The following is a 21030-nucleotide window of genomic DNA, read 5'->3' on the forward strand; positions in this document are numbered from 1 at the left end:
AATGCGCTGTATACAACTTATACACGTATGATTAGTTTTGGCCTGCCCCTTTTCATGCCTAGCAATCAATACAATACCAGAGTGTTAACGTTGTCACAGTTCAGCTACAAACCTCGATTTGCTCTCAAAGTTATTCTGGGTGGTAATTTACTAGTTTTTTGTGGGGTCTTTTTTAACTCCTGTACTAAAATCGTTGTTAACCGAAGTAAATAAACGTGTCTTTTTCGATGTCTTTTGTTGTTGTAAATAGCAAACAAACAACCAGTGCTATTCCTGGGGCGTACCAGCATGAAAAAAAATGTTACCGCATTTGCATTTTGTGTAATTTTGTGTTTTAAGTGGTGGGAAATGACCAGGTGAATTTATCGTGATTTTTATTTTGATTGCTCATTAAGATAACCTCCCGTCACGATTTTTTGTCATTTTTGTCTTATCATAAGTTATATTTGTTTGTTGTTTCACTGCTAAAAAAGTTCATGCAGGTACAAAATAGATAGAGCTTTCCGAAAGAGAACTATTTTATATAGTTTCGAGAAAGCAAGGAAAGTGGACGTCGTGTCCTGGTACATTTAAAATGATTTTGCCAAATGTGTGCTTCAGACGGTTGATGTTTGCCTTGTTTAGATCATGTGTTTGTCAATATTTCCTGCCGTGAAACTAATTACTTTGAAATGTTTTCAATTGGATACGATTCAAGAGAAAATAAGGGGGTCATTTTCCCCTTAATTACTCTTCATACGATTCTTACTCCCCAGATGGTGTAGAGATAGGAGGATGTATTTCAAGTGTTCTTATGGAGCTTCTTTTTTTTTTCTTATTTCTTATTTTCCCAATAACCCCGAAGTCAACAGAGTGACGTTGGCAGTGAAAATTATAAAGTTATTTTTGTTATTTTATTACAGTGCCATTACAATTGAAGCCATGGAAGAGTATTTGATTAGTTTCAAAGGTTAAATTATTTATAATAACAATTATAATTCGTGAAAAAATAAAGTAATGACTTCTTGGAATGCCCTTAAAGGCAAAATTCATGTATTTCTTTTTATTTTGTTTTTGGTTTGGGGTTGAAAAGGTCATGTCGATTCGCTTCCGGCATAAATACTTTGGCACGCCTGTGATAAAAAAAAAAATAAAAAAAATAGTGAATGTAGTTTTTTATAGTGGTGATGCACTTATTCGCCGCACGGTGACGATAGGACCTGGTAGAACCTTTTGGAAGTCACGTCACAACCATTGTTTAATAACAACAGTTCTTCAAAAACAGTGGTAACCAAACAGGTGTATAACAGTAATGAAGCGTTGAATGAAGAGATCTATCATTGTTTACGAAGAGTGTCCTTCATCAACATCTGAGAACGAACAATGTCTCGAGCACACAGCTTTGAAATAGAAGATATACATTATGAAGCTCGTCAAGAAAACGAAACAAGAACGGAAGTGTTGCAAGAAGAAAGCTTTACAGACAACCACGATCTTCGCCGCAGAGAGTTGTCAAGCAAGCTTCGTCCTATCTTAAGGTTAATGAAACTAACTGGAGGGTATTATGGTGACACGTCATTGGAAGAATTTCCACAAGTGAATTCGAACATTTCACGTATTTACTGTGTGATCGTGTTGCTGGGTCAGTGGATTGTTTTTGTACAAGCTGTCACGAGCATTTTCTTCGAAGGTTTTGCTCAAACGCAAAACACTTACCTTATACTGATGTTTAGTATTTGGTATTTACAATGTGCGGCAATTAACACGGTCTTCATTTTTATTTTGCCAAAAACCCAGAAAAAACTATCTCGTTTTTCAAACTTTACTACCAGTTTACTCGCAACAGCATCTGATTGTGGTGGAATAATCAAGCATAGAGTTTACACGCTGTTGGCTTTTACATGCTGCGCCGTTTTCTTTAAGAGTGTGTCCATAAGAGGACCAGGCAACATGTGATACAGCTCATATCACCGATTTCGCCCAAACTAAGCATAAATGTTGGGTATGGTGAGCTATTTACTGTGACAAAACATTAGCTTAAAATATTTTATTCCCTTCAAGTTATGTCACTTTTTGCAAAAATGGCCATTTTTCACTTATTTATGCATATTTAATTAGCTGACTTTGATTGACCAGTTCCACAAGAAAAAAAGACTTCTGAAAATAAAATTCACTGCACTATATTCTGTGGTTATTAGGCTTTAAGTACAATAATTCACTTCAACCGTCCGATTTGATTTCTTCTCCTCAAACGGTCTTTTGGAAGGTACACATTTCGTACTGTTGGAAATAGCCTTTAACTAGTGCACAATATCTCCCATGAGCAACAACTTATATACATTATTCTTACATGGGTAATGAAATCTATCATTAAACTTCACAAAAATGCCACAAAATGTCTGGGGACTTCAATATTCTATTAGTATTGAGGAACTAAACACACGTGACTTAACGATTTCTTGCTATTTCATCAAAATTCACCGAAACACAGAAGCCATTTATTTGCCTCAATGTGGCACAAAATCGGTACGAAATAGATAATCAAGCATAAATCTATAGATTACAATCAAAATATTTGCGAAGAAAAGGCAGTTAGGGCATTTTTCGGAGCGTTTTCAGAGCCATATAATTCGGCAATGTTGTGATAGCAAATGTAAAAATAGCAGCGAAAGATTTTCTTCACAGGCTCGCTCAATTCACCATTTAGGCACATCAAAGTTAAGAAACAAGAAAGTAAATACTACATACATGCCACTTATCGACACACAGATGCTTTCTTTTGAAGAATTTGTTCTTCCTCGCTGCACTTCGATTCTTCGATCGATCTCAATTGACATGTACTGTTGCTTTGAGGCGCGATGAACTTAGCCAATACATCGTGGTTCATTCTTCGTGAAAGGTATAAAGAGGTTGTCAATAAAGTAATTCAAAGAGCTGTTCAAAGTTCACGGAAGGACACTTCTCTCAGCTAGTTTGCATGAAATAAATTTAACTGGAAAATAAACAGCCGCCATGTTGTATTTCTACCTTTGAGGCTGCCGTTTCAGTCAGCGGTACGGCCGTTCACTGGGGCAAGTACGTAGTGTAGTCATCATATAGTTGTTTGACTAAATCCTATAGGGATATTCATAGAGGGGATACATAGCCTAGCCCTACACAGCTATACACGCCTATACATAGCCCAACACAGCTATACACAGCTATACACACGCGTGTTCATTTGCTTTTCCTCCGCAAATGTTTGTTTTTGTCGGAATAAGTAGCGGATGGCAAGAGCAAGTTTTTCCATCTTATATCAGATTAAAACTAGTACATATGTTTATTGTTTTTGTTATTGTTTCTGTCTTTTTTGGAAGGTGGGGGAGGGGGGGGGGGGGGGGTGGGTGAATATGGACATTCGAAGAAATGGCGGTCAGGTTGTCAGCCTGGCCTGTGTACATCTATTCCTTCTGTTCAAATCGTCTATATTATATTACACTTTGGCAGCTAGGAGACTGAATTTGTACCCACTCTCTTTTTCGGGATCCCACAAAGTTCTCCATCTGTCCATTTACCGATAAACGTCATAACTGCAGTTTTGTTTTAGAAAAGGGCTTTTATGGGGACAAAGTTTTCCTCCTGGCTGCATGCCCACATTGAAAGTGACGAATTGCAGCTTCAAATGATAATTTTCTTCATCACCGACTCAATTTAAGTGGCTATTTGAGATACAAAGACGCGAATGCAGACTTTTGTAGAGAACTTAAACCCCACATTAAAACTAAACAAAGTTATTGCAAGACTAGGACTACGCAAGACGGCAAAACTTATTAGCCAATGTTTCAACCAGAACAGGTAGTCTTCTGTCTTCTTCGAGATCAACGCGAGGGAAACCCGTTTTATTCCATTTTTGTTTTCTCTCTCTACATTCACACCTTTATAGATATATGTATATATTTGCTGCGCCATATAGACTGCGTCGCTAAAGGCATTTCGTACGTGAATACTTTGTTCAGTTCAGCACAGACGCTCCCCCAACTAAGCACTTGCGCAAGAAAGACCACCTGCTACGATTACAAAACCTACCTCGCTATCCACCGGATAGTGATTTATTCAGTGGTAAACGTTATTCTCTCTCTCGTGGGAGGATCGGTGGCCTAATGATTAGCGCGCTCGCCTCCGAGTAGAACGGCCCGGGTTCGAGGCCTGGCCGGGGCGCTGCGTTTTGTTCTTGGGCAAGACACTTTACTCTCACAGTGCCTCTCTCCACTCCACCCAGGTGTATAAATGGGTACCAGCGAATTTACTGCTGGGGGTAACCCTGCGATGGACTAGCATCCCATCCAGGGGGAATTAGCAATACTCCTAGTCGCTTAACCGGAAACCGGGATAAGCTCCGACCTGTATGGGCCACTAGGCTCGAAGCAGACTTTGCTTACTTTTAAACGTTATTCTCCAATTTTGCTGAGTTATTCATTTTTTTCCCATTTATGCCCCGGGGGTAGGAGAATTTGGTCAAAAAATGTAATCGTTATGCGCGGTATTAATCCCTATTTCCGCCAGGGGAGGGGAATTTCAGCAAGCAATAAAAAATACAAATGTCTGGAAAGTAACTGGGAGACGTTGACATTTTGATTTGTTTAACTGTGTAGCGTCTTTTATGCTAAAAATAATTGTTTATGTTCCAAAATGACGCTAAATGGCGGTATAAAACTGCTCCGACGTTTCGGCAATACTGCCTTCTTCAGGGTGCCACCCCAAAACAGGCAGTATTGCCGAGGCGTCGGAGCAGTTTTATACCGCCATTTAGCGTCATTTTGGAACATAAACAGTTATTTTGATTTGGTTGCCGTGCATGCCGACCGTTGAACATAAAAATCAAGAACTCTGTTTCGGTGAAAGTCAAATGGAACAGTATTTTTTTTGGAAAATCTTTTCGGAAATTGACGGAACGTCAGAAATTTTCTTACCATTTGTAAGGTTTCCCAGTTCTATTCTCCCATCCTTCAGGTCTTCCACCAACGGAAAGAAATAACAGGAAACTGAGCAACAAATGGTAAGCGACATCTATTTCGGTTAGTTTGCTAATTTTGGAAAGAAGCCTTTCAATTCTTACCGGTTCTCTCCAACAAATGGTAAGCACCCTAAAGTTCGTTCAGCATCACATTGCGGTAAACACGTCAAGCTGTAGCGGAGGAAAATGTTTTCCCTACGACAATTTGAAAATATTCTCATTTTCATCACAAACGCATCCAACGAAAACTCGCGGAGGAAAAGCAAATGATCGCGCGTGTGGTCACGCGTGATGGACGCGTGATGCCCAGTGAACGGCCGTGCCGCTGAGTGAAACGGCAGGCTCAAAGGTAGAAATTCAACATGGCGGCTGTTTATTTTCCAGTTAAATTTATTTCATGCAAACTAGCTGAGAGAAGTGTCCTTCCGTGAACTTTGAACAGCTCGTTGAATTACTTTATTGACAACCTCTTTACACCTTTCACGAAGAATGAGCCACGATGTATTGGCTAAGTTCATCGCGCCTCAAAGCAACAGTACATGTCAATTGAGATCGATCGAAGAATCGAAGTGCAGCGAGGAAGAACAAATTCTTCAAAAGAAAGCATCTGTGTGTCGATAAGTGGCATGTATGTAGTATTTACTTTCTTGTTTCTTAACTTTGATGTGCCTAAATGTTGAATTGAGCGAGCTTCTGAAGAAAATCTTTCGCTGCTATTTTTACATTTGCTATCACAACATTGCCGAATTATATGGCTCTGAAAACGCTCCGAAAAATGCCCTAACTGCCTTTTCTTCGCAAATATTTTGATTGTAATCTATAGATTTATGCTTGATTATCTATTTCGTACCGATTGTGTGCCACATTGAGGCCAATTAATGGCTTCTGTGTTTCGGTGAATTTTGATGAAATAGCAAGAAATCGTTAAGTCACGTGTGTTTAGTTCCTCAATACTAATAGAATATTGAAGTACCCAGACATTTTGTGGCATTTTTGTGAAGTTTAATGATAGATTTCATTACCCATGTAAGAATAATGTATATAAGTTGTTGCTCATGGGAGATATTGTGCACTAGTTAAAGGCTATTTCCAACAGTACGAAATGTGTACCTTCCAAAAGACCGTTTGAGGAGAAGAAATCAAATCGGACGGTTGAAGTGAATTATTGTACTTTTAAAAAGCCTAATAACCACAGAATATAGTGCAGTGAATTTTATTTTCAGAAGTCTTTTTTTCTTGTGGAACTGGTCAATCAAAGTCAGCTAATTAAATATGCATAAATAAGTGAAAAATGGCCATTTTTGCAAAAGGTGCCATAACTTGAAGGGAATAAAATATTTTAAGCTAATGTTTTGTCACAGTAAATAGCTCACCATACCCAACATTTATGCTAAGTTTGGGCGAAATCGGTGATATGAGCTGTATCACCTGTTACCTGGTTCTGCCCTGTTCTCTCACGGGCACACTCTTAACTCTTTTTGCCTTGCAGCTCTAGACTTATACGGATATACCTCGATAGCCTGGTTCCAACCGTGGGGTGGGTTGTTGGCATACCGCTTGCTTCATTTAACGTTTAGCCTTTTTAACAGCTTTACGTGGATATCGACAGTTCTGCTGTTTTGCGTCTCGTGCTCACTTTTGTCCGGAATGTTTGGGAATTTGCAAAAGAAAATATCCACAAAGAATCCCAGTTCTCTCAACATTGGATCATTGAGAGAGGAACACCAAAGGATTTGCGAAACAGTTGCTTTAGCCGACAAAGTCTTTTCACCTTACCTTTTTGTGGTAATGTCTTTGCACATTCCGCTGATATGCTTTAATTTTCATCAGTTGGTGAAATCCAAAAGTTCCAGTGAAGGCTACGTATTATACATCACCACTGTTTGTTATTGGTGGATTGGCACATCAGCAGAATTAGCCCTTATCGTGGTGCTTGGAACAAAAGTCAACGAGAAGGTGAGAGATTATTATTCGTGATAATTTAATATCTCAAAAAAGGCCCAGAATTCGTAATTTGGGAATGTTTTTTTAACCAATGTTTTGTTCCTCGTGTACCAAGAGAGATCGGGACTCTTGCTGTTGAGTGAAAAGGGAAAACAATATGCGAGGAAAATCAAGATTGGGCAAAGAGGGAGAGGGGCGTGGATATGTGCAGATTCCTCCAAAATAATTAAGAGTAATTAAGCAATCACCAGGAAACTTATAGGATGTTTTGTATGTCCGAAACTCTTTCTTTTGGTATACGTCACGTGGGATGGTGACGTCACATTACGTGACAATTACATCCTGATGTCAAAACAGCCGCCATCTTGGATTTCAAATTTTTCCAAAATGCCAGAAAGCCACCCGAAATCACTGCAAAGTACTCAAAATGAATGAAAATGTACTTTAAGTTGATTGTTATTAACAGAAATACGCGAAATTACAAATTTGGGAAAACATGCCTATCAAAATGCCGTTGCCATGGCGATGTCAAGTTCCTGACACGTCATCCAACCCTACTAAATTGTTGCTAGATAAATTTTAGCAGCGTTTGGTTAAATGTTAAAAAAAGTTATAAAAGTTCAAAGTCAGCGCGTGACTCAAAAGCCCCCCCCCCCCCCCACCCAACGGTCTGAATAGAGTTAAATTACGTTATATCATGGTCAGTGACAAAGTAACTAAATGCTCGTTTCCTTTTAGATTTACAGTTTTTATGACACCATGCACAAAATAAGCGTCCCTGACTGTAAAGAACACTTGGAGGTACGTTTGATTATGCAGCGTTTTACAACAATATTGATTAGCAAACTGTGTCATTTGTTTTAAAATGAAGCTAAGAAATATTTTAAAAGCCTCCTTTCAGCTGTTTAAACAACTTACAGGACTTTAGCTGGTCAAATTATTTTATTAGGCTTAAAATTCTATCCCTGTAATTTTATTCGACTTTATGACCAGATTACCTACTAACCTACCTACCTATGTTAATAAGTTTATATTAATCCAAAAACACTAACACATTCGAGTTAATCTATGGAGAACCTCCTTGGCTATAACTGTGAGTATCAGAAGGCAATGTTATCAGCTTGCCCACACGGTTTTTGCTGGAGGAATGGATGGTACTCCCTGTCCAAATTCGGAACTCAGTTCTGTCAATATTATTTTCCTTTCTATCAGTTGCTACATTTCTTGTTGCATCTTCGTGGAGAACCAATGGGATTGTCCGTCGGCGGATTGGTGGTGATAAATAAGTCCCTTGCACTCTCGGTATGTCACAACAATTTTTTTAAATGTATGTTTGCTTTTGAAATTACCTTATGAATTATACACTCTCATTGTTACTATGCATATTGCCTAGTGACGGATCCATCTGAGGCGCTCAAAGGTGTGTGGAGGGACGGTTTGATCGGAAATGGCAAGAAGGGAAAGATTTGCATAAGAAGACGTGTAGATGTCAAACAATTCATGATCAACATATGGGGTAGACATAAAATAAAGACTATATCCAGATGCGAACTCAATACCTAGATCATGGTTAATCCTAAACAGTATCATAGAATTATGGTCCAAGGAATTTAGTAAGACCTTTTGCTTGTATTTGCACTTGTGAACATCGATAATATAAATCAAACCCAAATTTTGCCCTGTTTCTCTACTGCTCAGCGTAATTACTCTTTTAAGAGTAAAAACTCACATACTCATTTTGTCTTTTTGCGCTTGCGTTAGAAATATCGTTTTGTTGCTTAAAAAACGGACAATGTGATCTACTGGATAGCATGGTTGATTTTGTTGACGTAAACTAACTCCGTAGTGAAAAACAATTATCTGGCGGATAGCCCTGGCCATGGTCTTTCGTTGCGCTTCTATCCTCAGTTTTCGTTTGTCTTAATGTGTGTAATGAGAGGTCGCCAGACGGGTGTAACGACATCATTCTTCCTCTCGGAAGGTATCATTTTATGTATTCAGCTTATTTTGTTAAATTCCATTTCAGATTGTAGGGATAATCATGTCATACCTTGCAGTGCTGTTAACTTTACCAACTTAAAAGTGAAGATCAAACTGGATATCAAACAACACCAAAAGCGACAATGAAGACGACACTTTATTTAGAGAATAACATTTCACGCAAGGAAATGGCTCAGCCGTTAGATATTTATTAAATGTGTAAATACAATATTGTGGTAATACATAATCATCACAATGAGTAGTCAGCAAAGTTGCATCAAGTGAGCAACCCAGTGTCAAGAAACAACACCCCGCATGGCAATGCAATTATTGCTACCTTTGAGTACGTTCTTATACGATATACAACATATTTTAGGTCTCGGCTGTCTAACTTATATTATGTAAGCAACATACTCAATTGCAATAATCAGTATATCGAGACAAAGTAAGAGTAGTTTGAATAATAGAATTTGCATCAGGACGAAATAAGCTTATAAGTAATCGACAGCAAATTGAACGCTCACTTTGAACTTCAAATTAACCCTTCAGCTTTGTGTATATACATTTATCATAGTTGCTCTCAAAGGACCTGTAGCAGTAGCGTGCCGATGTGTTTTTTCGCAAAAATAATAATTAAGCATGCATTTGCACGAACGGCCAAGATAGGGGAAGATTTGGATTAATAACAAACAGGCAAATTTACATTTTTTTAAAACAGAACTCAACCAGATGTCCTCTCAAACTCGAACTTTTAGTTTGAAAAAGTCACTGGCCACCATGCACCGTTGTGATAATGACTGTAACATTGTTGAACATTTTCAATACACTGATTACAATTACGTCTTAAGACGCAATATCACAAAAGTCGTAAGTAGGATTTCACTTCATTATCCCCAGCACTGGTACTTCTTTGTTGGTAACAAATCATTATAGATAACATTGCTGGAATAAACCAATCAGGATTTGATTTCGATACAAATTGCAATAGATGAGAGGTTCTAATGTACTTTGCCTACTTTTATCTTTTCGTAACATATTAAGTGAACTATTTAATATACAATATATCTGTGTAAATAACTTGTTTGTTATAAATAAAGATCGCATTTATATGTATGCTTATATAAACCCTAGTGTTTAGTTAAATATAACCTTGGTTGCTAGTTTACACAGATTTCACAGGTGGCTGTGAAATAATAGGAGGCTGGCAACAAATTCAGTCATCTGAGGAAGGTACTTTTTGGCTATTTAAAAGAGGATTTCCTCTGCGATGGCTAAGACATCTAGTGGTTGTTCATTCGTGCTTTACGGATATTTTGATGTGTCAATTGTGTACCTATTGTATGTTTTGCCTAAATCTTCCTTTTTTCAGCTTTCTAAATTTAAACTGTACAGTTAAAACAGTTTTACCTTCGATTAGCATTTTGGCTTTATTTTTATCAATTAGCGTCATTTTATGACTTCCTGAGAAACTAGTGAAATCCAAGATGGCGGATCCTAGATGTCTGTGTCAAAACGTGTGTCATCTGGTAGACAATAGTGGTATAAATTAGTTTGTCTTGCTTGTACGGCCATAAAAAGTAGCTACATTAAATTGCAAGCAGCTATAGAAAAATCTTTACTTTCTTTCTTTACGCAAAGGTAGATGATTAATTAACTGTAATGTAATGGATTAGACGGATCCGTCCTATTTAATTCACAATTAGGTACGTTACATTTTATTGGTGATAGATGTTCTTTACTTTGGCAAAGACAACATAACAGCAAAGTACGAAACTATCACACCAACAATCTGAAACAAAAATTAAATACAACAATTTATTAATCAACAACAATATCAATTGCAACGACAATAGATATAAAAAATTTTTTAGCTAGACCACAGATATGCGACTCTCAAAGGCCACAACTATTTGCTGTCAAATTCCAACGAACGTAATACATTATAGATAATAACTATATTTGTTCTCCCTTGAAGATGTTTAAGAGGAAATCCGCCAGGACTTCGAGTAGTTATTGGACAAAATTATGTACCAAAACTATTTACACCTGATTGCAAGCTTTTGTGTTACTGCTTCAAATATGTTATCGAAAGAAATCTTTTCTAACAACACCACACATCGAAAACACATTTTGAAGTTCCGCTGAATTCCACTGAATCGCTTAAAAGATGTAAACTTTTGCCCATAGCTTGTGAACTTTAAATATCATTTTCTCAGACTCGGATAAGAAATTGTTGTACCAGAATTATTTCCACCTTATTGCAAACTTTTTTGTTACTGCTTTAAATATCTTATCAAAAGAAATCTTTTCTAACAACACCACACATCGAAAACACATTTTGAAGTTCCGCTGAATTCCACTGAATCGCTTAAGACGAATTTACAAAATGGCTACACGTGAGATTTTTCCTATACCTTGTGAACTTTGAAGTTCATTTTCTTAGACTCTGATAAGAAATTGTTGTTGGTGTTATCACGGATAATTACTTACATCTTTACCTTTTAGTTAAGGGTAGAAAATAACGCAATAGGATTTAAATTATTCTGGAAATTGATTTTTGTCCAACTTTAATAAATATTACTCGACTTGCTAGTGGATTCCGTCTTAATTCCTTGTGATGAAGATCAGGACTATAGGACTATAAGAGAATTGGAGGGATTAAGCAACTTTTCTGTTGTCCTTTGTTTTCGTTTTTCTAATAGATTTTAATAATAATTAGAATAAAAGGTAATTAAAAGTGAACCAACGACAAGCTGGTGCTAACATTTGTCATTTGCCGTAGAATATGCATAATGATTACACTCTCTAAACCTGTATCTTGAAACTGAACAGTTTACCGTTAGAGACATGGACTTGGTTATCACTACCAATCCTCCAATGGAGAGACCCTTTGGGTCACCTTGTAGGTCCATCATAAAGGTCACTAACTAAAAAAAAGATAACCAAGAAAATTTCATTCACACATAATTCTCAAATATACATTTATAAACTTCGTCTGTGTTTGTTTAAAGTTAGTCAGTCATTAGTTTTGGGAGGAAAGGGGGGAGGGGGGGGGGTAGTTGTTTTCTTATGGGCTTTTGAGGGTGTATAGGACTAAGATTAGCATATTTTGTACCAACTGATATGAGCAAATGTATGTTTAGAAGTGTTACATAACAGCGTCGTTTATTTATAAAATTCCGTTTTTAATATCATTGGGTATCGTCCTAGAACTCTAGGGAGACATGATTTTTAATGTTCGTGCACATTTATGGAAACAAATCAACAATACCTGTATGGCATCAAATAGCTTCTCTTCATCTTCCTTTGAAACATGAAAAGTTTGTAAGATCTTTTGCAAGCCATGAATCTGACATAAAAAAATATATATTCCATATTAATGCATTGTCAAGATAGGGTGGCTTGGTAAGTTAACGGGTGGAAGTAATATATACAGTTCCATGCGAAAAAGCTAGTTTGACACCAGAAAAATCCCAAATAATAAGGAGTTAATAAAAATTTGGTTTGTATCTGATCTTAAAATCGGTTGGTAAAAAACGAATAAAACTGAATTTTCGGTAACTCTCTGTTACCTTCATCAGAGTTAAAATTAATGAAGGTAACTCTGATGAAGGTAACAGAGAGTTACCGAAAATTCAGTTTTATACGTTTTTTACCAACCGATTTTAAGATCAGATACAAAATTATTATTATGTCAAACACTCATCGCCCTAATAACATAATAAGGAGTTGAACATGTGCAAACAGTAGGATGCTATGTGAAATTTAAACACAGGTAAAATTAAAGTAAGAACAAAGCTTAATTGAAAAACCGTTGTGATAGTTATAAAACCTATTTCTTCCCATCCCTTATACTTGCACAGGACGAATGCTCAACTTTTGGTGCCTTTTGGACAAAATTAAAGTTAAATAAAAGCATCGCCTGATCTTTTGTTGTCTTTAGTTGCTAGATTAAAGTTTTGCAAGGTACATTTGACCTTTAATATACGTTTAATTGACCTTTAGTTAATCTTTAAGAACACAGGTCTTTAAGCCTCCTTTAAGCAATCTTTAATTTCACCATAAATGATCACTTGAACTTTGGTACCTTTAATTTTATCGTAAAGGAACATTATAGTTGTAATTTTTCTTTTGTAAACTTTAATCGAGAATATTAAAGTTACTAAACGCGAGTCATGATCTTTAGTTGGCTTAAATTGCGAAATTTAAGTCTCATAAGTTGCAACTGACAAAAATTAACCTTTAATGAAGTTTTATATGTCATGTCAAACTCAGTAATGACAAGTCGTCGTATATAGTCTGAAAAGTGATCTCACCAAAAAACACCATGCACTAGTCAGTAAACGGTATTTCTGAGCTTTATTGAAACATAAAGGCAAAAGACGACTTTAATTTCAAAATTAATGGAAGAAATAATCAACAGATCGATTCGCTTTAAAATCCAGGCTCAATTTTCAATAGTAAACACCGGCGAAATGCTATTTTGAGAATCTTGAGCCTTGGTAACAACGATCAGCGGCAGGCTGAAGGAGGTTGAGACAGTTGGGGGCCTCGGGTCTATTGTGTGCACGAAAAATGGCGCGCTATTTCACCGTTCGTACCGTGTCTTGTGAGACAATTTTGTTCGGTTCTATTTTGTCAGTTCGTACAGTTCGATTCTGTCCGACGTCAAGCGTTTAATATTGTACAGTTTTCACGGTTGAAGTATGGCGGCGGAGCAAGATCAGCGGCATAAACATATTAGAGCCAAGTTTTCGGACGACAATATAAGCTTAAATCAGCTAAGCTGAGATTAAGCTTATATCGAGAGCAGTAGCACCCTCGCAGCAAAGATCGAACAGCTACAGGAAGAAAATGAAGGCATCACCAAGACACAACCTGAAGTACTCCAACGGGTAGAGCGCCGTCTACAGGATCACAAGGAAAATACCAAAGTCCGCGCTGGTCGGCGGACCGTTTCGTCGTTCTCGAACTCCGCTGAGGAAATTGCAGTTACCGTCGCTTCAAGAGTAAGTAAGAGTATTCTGCTTTAAAGATTCACATAAGCTTTTACATTTATAGTATATCATATGCTTTATATTTCCTGAGAAATGACCCAGTGCTCAAAGAAAAATTCGTTATTATTCGAAGTAACGGTAATGTGTTTTGGCGCGCATTTGAAATTATGCATAAATTAATTATTAATTGATAATTATGACATTCTCAACGGCGGTATAGCCTGCGAACGCAGACGTATTTGCTAACGGCGGTACGGCTTGACAGCAATCGTGCTATAGTTTTAATTTGAGCTGAAAAGTAGTTTATTTGTCATTTTTTGAAAAATATTGATTTGAAAGGCTGTAATTATTTCTCAGCTTGAATCATTGACCTTGCATAATTACCCCTACTGTGCCACAAAAAATATATTAACTGTAAACTAAGGTGACATTTTCTCAAAGTCAAGTGAAATATAATATATCAGTCAATGTGAATTTTTTTTGAAAAGTGAATTTTCTCTTCTACATGTTTATGTTATACATGTATACATTGTGTTGACTCAAGATAGGGTTTGGATTATTAACAGTTGTGAATGTGAGATTTTTATGCTTTTGTACAGTTGCCAACTTTATTGTCAGATCTTTATACTTCTGTACTATTGCGAGTGACCGCATTCATACATATGATGATATCATTGATTGCTTCTAAGAGTAAACCTGAGGCACATAAAATAGAGTAAAATATAATATGTCAGTCAATGTGAATTTTCCTGATGAGACTGAGAGAGGTTCCCTCTCACATGCTTATGTTAAATAGGCAATTGTATTGGCCTGAGATAGGGTTTGGATTTTTAACAGTTGTGAATGTGAGATCTTAATGCATGTGTACAGTTGCGAGTGGCGACTTTATTGTCAGATCTTTATGCTTCTGTACTACATTGCGAGTGACTGCATTCATACAGATCATTGATTGCTTCTAAGAGTAAACCTGAGGCACATAAAATAGAGTAAAATATAATATGTCAGTCAATGTGAATTTTCCTGATGAGACTGAGAGAGGTTCCCTCTCACATGCTTATGTTAAATAGGCAATTGTATTGGCCTGAGATAGGGTTTGGATTTTTAACAGTTGTGAATGTGAGATCTTAATGCATGTGTACAGTTGCGAGTGGCGACTTTATTGTCAGATCTTTATGCTTCTGTACTACATTGCGAGTGACTGCATTCATACAGATCATTGATTGCTTCTAAGAGTAAACCTGAGGCACATAAAATAAAAAAATTTAGATGACATTTTCTCAAAGTAGAGTAAAATATAATATGTCAGTCAATGTGAATTTTCCTGATGAGACTGAGAAAGGTTCTTTCCTACATGTTTATGTTATGTAGGCAATTGTGTTGCCCCAAGAAAGGATTTTTGATTTTTAACAGTTATGAATGTGAGATCTTAATGCTTTTGTACAGTTGCGAGTGGCGACTTTACTGTCAGATCTTTTTGCTTCTGTACTGTTGTGAGTGACCGCATTTATAAAGATCACTGATTGCTTCTAAGAGTAAACCTAAGGGACGAAAAAGAAAATTAAGATGACATTTTCTCAAAGTAGAGTAAAATATAATATGTCAGTCAATGTGAATTTTTCTGAAGAGACTGGGAAAGGTTTTCTCCTACATGTACATGTTTATGTTACCGGTATATACAAGTTGGCAATTGTGTTGGCCTGAGATACAGTTTGTAGGGTTTGGATTTTTAACAATTATGAATGCAAGATCTTTATGCTTTTGAGGCACATAAAAAATAATTTCAGGTGACATTTACTCAAAGTAGAGTGACATATAATCTACATCAGTCAATGTGAATTTTCCCTGAGGAGGGGAAGTTCTGTCCTACATGTTTATGTTATATAGGCAATTGTGTTAGCCCGAGATAGGGTTTGAATTTTTGACCATTATGAGCATGAGTTTTGTACAGTTTGCAAGTGGTGAATTTATTCTCAGAGCTTTTTTTTAAAAAAAAAAGCTTAAAAGCTTAAAAGCTTCTGTACTATTGCGAGTGACTACATTATATTCATAAGGGGATTTGGAGTTTTAACTATTATGAGTGTGAGATCTTTATGCTTTTGAACAGATATTTACTGCAGCTTCTTTTAGAACTTTACAACTGCTAATGTAAGTAATATGTTATATTATTGTTTTTTAGGAACTAACAAGACAAAGAGCTGCTCTTAAAAGCTGACTGAAAATGAGATGCCAATCATGAAAAGGGAAGGGCTGCAGAAATTTTAATCTTTGAGGCATTGTGCCTAGAAGTATACCAGTAATTGCAACTTTTTCTGTGAGTATGCTGTGCCAGAACTGTTGGCCTCAGTACTGAGCACATGGATAGAGTAATTCAACTCAGATTTCATGAAATAGAAATAAGGCATCATTAGACACTGATTCCATTATTTTGTTAACTATTGTGAATCAAGAACAAAATTAATGAAACATTGAATTTTGTGTTTCATTGTGTCCATCATTTAGTGTTGTTTCACAGGGTGATTAGGAAAACCACTCTTAATTCATTAAATTGTGCCGTGCACATTGCATTGTACAAAATTTAAAGTACATAAAACAATCAATGGATTAGATAGTTTGCTCAGTGACCTTGCTAAATTGTTGCTGTATGTTGCTAATTTGAACCAGGATCAACAAGATAAAAAAATAAGAAAAAAATTAGTAAACAATCAGTTTTTGGTGGTACTAAGAAAGGGTTCTGCATCTATTTAGAATTTGACTACCCCATCATTCTAACCACCAATAGTTTTAGAGTATATTGCTTCTGTGCACTCTATATAAGGGTGTGTAAACACAGGCCTGTTTCCACTAATAGAATCAGGCCTGAATGCTTCACAGCTGGCTTTGCAGATCCAGTGATTAAATCATTTATTTGAGACTTATCCCAAAACATTCGAAAAAAATATTTAAAACTACTACGTGGGAGGCGCGGTGGCCTAATGGTTAGCACGCTTGACACCGAGTCGAACAGCCCGGGTTCGAGGCCTGGCCAGGGCGCTGCGCTGTGTTCTTGGGCAAGACACTTTGCTCTCACAGAGCTTTTCTCCACCCAGGTGTATAAATGGGTACCAGCGAATTTACTGCTGGGGGGTAACCCTGCGATGGACTAGCATCCCATCCAGGGGGGAGTAGCAATACTCCTAGTCGCTTAATACTACGGAAATCGGGATAAGCTCTGGCTGTATGGGCCTCATGGCTCGGACAAAGACTTTACCTTAAATACCGTATTTATTCGATTAAGCGCCCTGGCCGCTTATTAAATTTTCGCACCTTGGGAGTGGGTGCTTATGTATCAGTCAATTCCAAAACCGCCCTTATAGATATTAAAAACGTGAAGAATTGTCTTCTCATGACAAATCCACAGTTAAAAGTTTTTTGATTAAGGTAAAAAGGATACCGTAACAAAAACAGAGTTGGAATCATGGAATAGCATGAGTACTGTCGTAGTCGTAGCATGAGTACTGTCGTAGTCGCAGTGAATGAACGGATGTCGAAATGCTTTAGCATGTGACTGCTGACCTTTGTTTCATCGATGGTCAAATGCCCCATGGGCGAAGTTGTGCCTCAAATTCCCGGCTATACGGAGCTAACCTCGAGTCAAATGGCCGGGGGGCGGGGGGGGATGGACGGTCTTGGAATTGACTGATACATTATTCAAGGTGGACGCTTATTCGAGGTTGGGCGCTTAATGAAATAAATCTGGTATATAATTTAATAATAAAACTTAGCCAGTCTCATCTGACAGCAAAAATTTTTGCTGTATTCATTTTTATTGTATTATTTATAAACGACTGTTTCAAACACTTTATGTGACTATTTGTAATTTATGTAGGGAAGTAAAATAAAATAAACAAATAAAGATTGGTTTCACTGTATATGTTTGTCCACAGCATGCTTCTGGTGCCCCCCCCCCCCCCCCACCCTTTTTTTTTAGCAATTTGTATCATTTAGAATGCATCAAAAGGTAAAGCAAGGCAAATTAAAGGTGATTGTGAAACTTTTGTTGGACATTAATGAGAATAAAACACAAATAAAAGATGGATGTGAAACTTTTGTTGGACATTAATGAGAATTAAAGACACATTAAAGATGACTGTGAAGCTTTTGTTGTACATTAATGAGAATAAAACACAAATAAAAGATGGATGTGAAACTTTTGTTGGACATTAATGAGAATTAAACACGCATTAAAGATGACTGTGAAGCTTTTGTTGTACATTTTAATGAGAATTAAAGGTAAACTAAAGATGGTTTTGGGAGACCTTTCCAAAAAATTAAAGGTTAACTAAATGTATCTTTATTGGCCATTTATGAGAGCCTTTTAAAGCCTATGAAATGATTCTTTCAGTTAAGGTATCAGTGTACCCCAAATGACCATCCTGCGTTGGAGCTGCCTTACCGTCTGGTAGTTAATGCAAACCCCAGCAAAGTATATATTTTCTGAAAGCTTAGGAATTGTAGATTACGGACATATATTTATTTTAAGTAAAAATATTAATGTTATCCAAAAAGAGCGTGTTTTTTCCAGAAGTACCGAGGCTCATAAATCGGGTTCGTTTCCGGACAGATTTGAGTGGGACAAAGTGATTAGCATCGCTATGTGTTCTTCACGCATTTCTCTAAGAAACTGTGTCGGGGAATATTGATTACTTGTCTGGTTTGTTTTTGACACGTAGTTAAACTTTAAGAGTGTAAGGAACAACTATTCTCTGCGTTAAAACAGCCATAACTTTTGAAAGAGGAAAAAAGTTAAAATTCGCCGACACAGTTTTGTTGCTCAATTATCGGGCAACATTCTTGCCAAATTTCAGCGAAAATTGTTGAAACCCCATTGAAAACGAACTTAAAATGTGCACCTCTCTCTTCGAAAAGTTGTTTACGAGATACGAAAGAAAATGTATTTTGGGTCGTTCTTCCGCTTTAATGAGATTAATTACACAAGACGTGTGAAAATGATCACGCGTTGAGCGATAGAATGAAGGTTCATTTTACTTTAACAATAGAACTTGTTCAAAGCGGTGTCAAATGTTGCTTCTGGTCGGAAACAGTCTGTTGCATAATTTTATTTCTACCGCTCGCTTTATAACGATTTACGTCTCACTGCAACAGTTTTAGAAATGTTAAATCTAAAACAACAAAAACGTGGAGTCGCAAGCATTCTAAAGGTCCTAAAGTAAGCCGAGGAACTGGTCGTGATGCCGGGTCGTGGCGTTACCGTTTCAAGCGGCGAAAAATAATTCGCTGTCGCTATCTACTAGTGCATCTGCCAAATCTTTTGTCTTTTCCCGTTGTTGCAGCATTCTTTGAACATGAGAAAGGAATGGGAAAATGTTTCTTCTTTCACGTCTGAGAAACTATGCATTTTGCCAGCGAGAAACACCCAAAGCATCTCGTCGAAAACCAAGAACTGTGATAATCACGCAACGGTAGATCGCCGCGCTTCTTTAGACAACCTGTTGACAGCTATCAATATCAAATAATTAATGGCAAGAAAAGTTTTTCGTTCATAACTTTGTGTAGAGTCAATCTTTTTCCGTGCTCTTTTTTTTTTGAATGAAAGGTCTTAATGAGATCTACCCGAAAATACCAAAATATAATTTTCTTTAAAATGGTCAATTTTGGGGTACACTGTATGAAATGGTTCATTAGTGGGCCTTTAATTCATAAATAAAAGTTCATTAAAGGTACATTTAAAGTCTTTCCTAATGAAATTAAATGTGGTTTAAATACTTCAAATGTACACCTTTAATCTACCTTTAAAAGCAATTAAATCCGTTATTTCGTCCTGTGTTGTACCTTGTCGCAGACTTTGGATCCATATAACATGATGATTGCAACGATACTAGCAAGACATCAAAAACCAGAAGATATTGCTGATGAGGAACATAAGTTTGCCTTCCTCAGGTAAGTTAACAGTATTGTAGAAATTAAAACAAATCAGTGGAATATACACAGAGACCATTGCAAATAGAAGTGGGGAAAGCATTTTGTCAGCAAGCTCGACTACTTCACATAGTTTGTGATGTTCCATCTTGAAAGTTTCTATGTCCACAGAGACCGGATGTAATGATGACATTCGTTTATGCAAATCATCAAACAATTCTTCTAGTACTAAGCATGTTATGTAGAAAAAGAGAACTGGAAGCAACCACGCACCCTCACCATACATGAGAAAGATGAGAGAGATTATTCTAAAGCCAAACCATCGATCCCAAGGCTTGAATGCTGCAATGCTTATGTTCAACACTAGATAGGTAGTGATGATGCCTATTGCACCACATACGAAGAAGAAACAAAATATAATTACGCCTTTTCTCGACTTACGTTTCACCTTTTCTAAATTTACATTGCCACCAACAGCAAGTAAATTACAAAGAAAATTTTCAAGTCGAGATTTGGTCGTATCTGCAATCGGCACGCACAGAACATACAAAGAAATTGTGCCCTTCAATACGATTAAAAGACACCAGGAGCCGAACAATAAGAGTAGAAATGGGTTTTGTCCAAAGAAAACACTGACAAAGGACATAACAAAATTAAAACAGAATCCACAAACAACCAAACCACAATAAATGCGCTGAAGATAAACCGGTTTCTTTGAACGACCAGACGCATAAGTCAAACTCTTCAAGCTTGTATCTCCAAAGTATATTCCAAACATTTTCATCAGTTTTAGCACCGGACTGTATATTTCATCGATTGTTTTATGCAACTGTTCGTAGACATTTCCATGATCTGAAGTCGAGTCATCGATTATTGGAACATTGTTTGACGTAGGTTGGACTGAAGTGGAGGAAGGCATTTCGGGTTCCCCAAGCGCAGACGCTTCGTTAGGTGTAACTCGAGAAGGCATGGCTTAATGATCAGAAAACAAGCAAACAACTAATGCAAAATGAGTTGTTAGAACCGTAGCAGGTTTCACTTCGTTATCAGTCTTAAAAAACTAATTACTTATTCTAAATGCGTTTTTCTTTCTTCTCTACGTGATCTGCTTTCACAATGCTAAATTCCAGAGCACAAAAGTATACAAATATGACATGTAAATATTTTGTGGTAACTAGGTAAACTAATTAAAGCGATCCATTGTTCATAAAGTTGAATGGA

General features: G+C 36.9%; 2 protein-coding genes across 2 annotated transcripts in view; one reads left to right on the forward strand and one right to left on the reverse strand.

The window, feature by feature from the left end:
• The first annotated feature begins 1038 nt into the window (after nucleotides 1–1038).
• On the forward strand, nucleotides 1039–9069 carry LOC144656848 (uncharacterized). The gene is made up of 5 exons (XM_078517092.1): nucleotides 1039–1621; nucleotides 6462–6928; nucleotides 7655–7717; nucleotides 8129–8218; nucleotides 8943–9069. The coding sequence occupies exons 1-5, from the start codon at nucleotides 1363–1365 to the stop codon at nucleotides 8994–8996; spliced, it is 933 nt and encodes a 310-aa protein (XP_078373218.1). The 5' UTR covers nucleotides 1039–1362; the 3' UTR covers nucleotides 8997–9069.
• A 14-nt stretch (nucleotides 9070–9083) lies between these two features.
• Nucleotides 9084–21030, reverse strand: part of LOC144656319 (uncharacterized) — a 49318-nt gene continuing 37371 nt past the window's right edge. The window contains exon 6 of the mRNA XM_078516547.1: nucleotides 9084–10522. The gene's annotated coding sequence lies outside the window, so the exon portion shown is untranslated. The remainder of the gene's footprint in view (nucleotides 10523–21030) is intronic.

Source organism: Oculina patagonica, chromosome 6 (assembly GCF_052425735.1).
Source record: "Oculina patagonica isolate OP01 chromosome 6, crgOcupat, whole genome shotgun sequence".
Taxonomy (NCBI): domain Eukaryota; kingdom Metazoa; phylum Cnidaria; class Anthozoa; order Scleractinia; family Oculinidae; genus Oculina; species Oculina patagonica.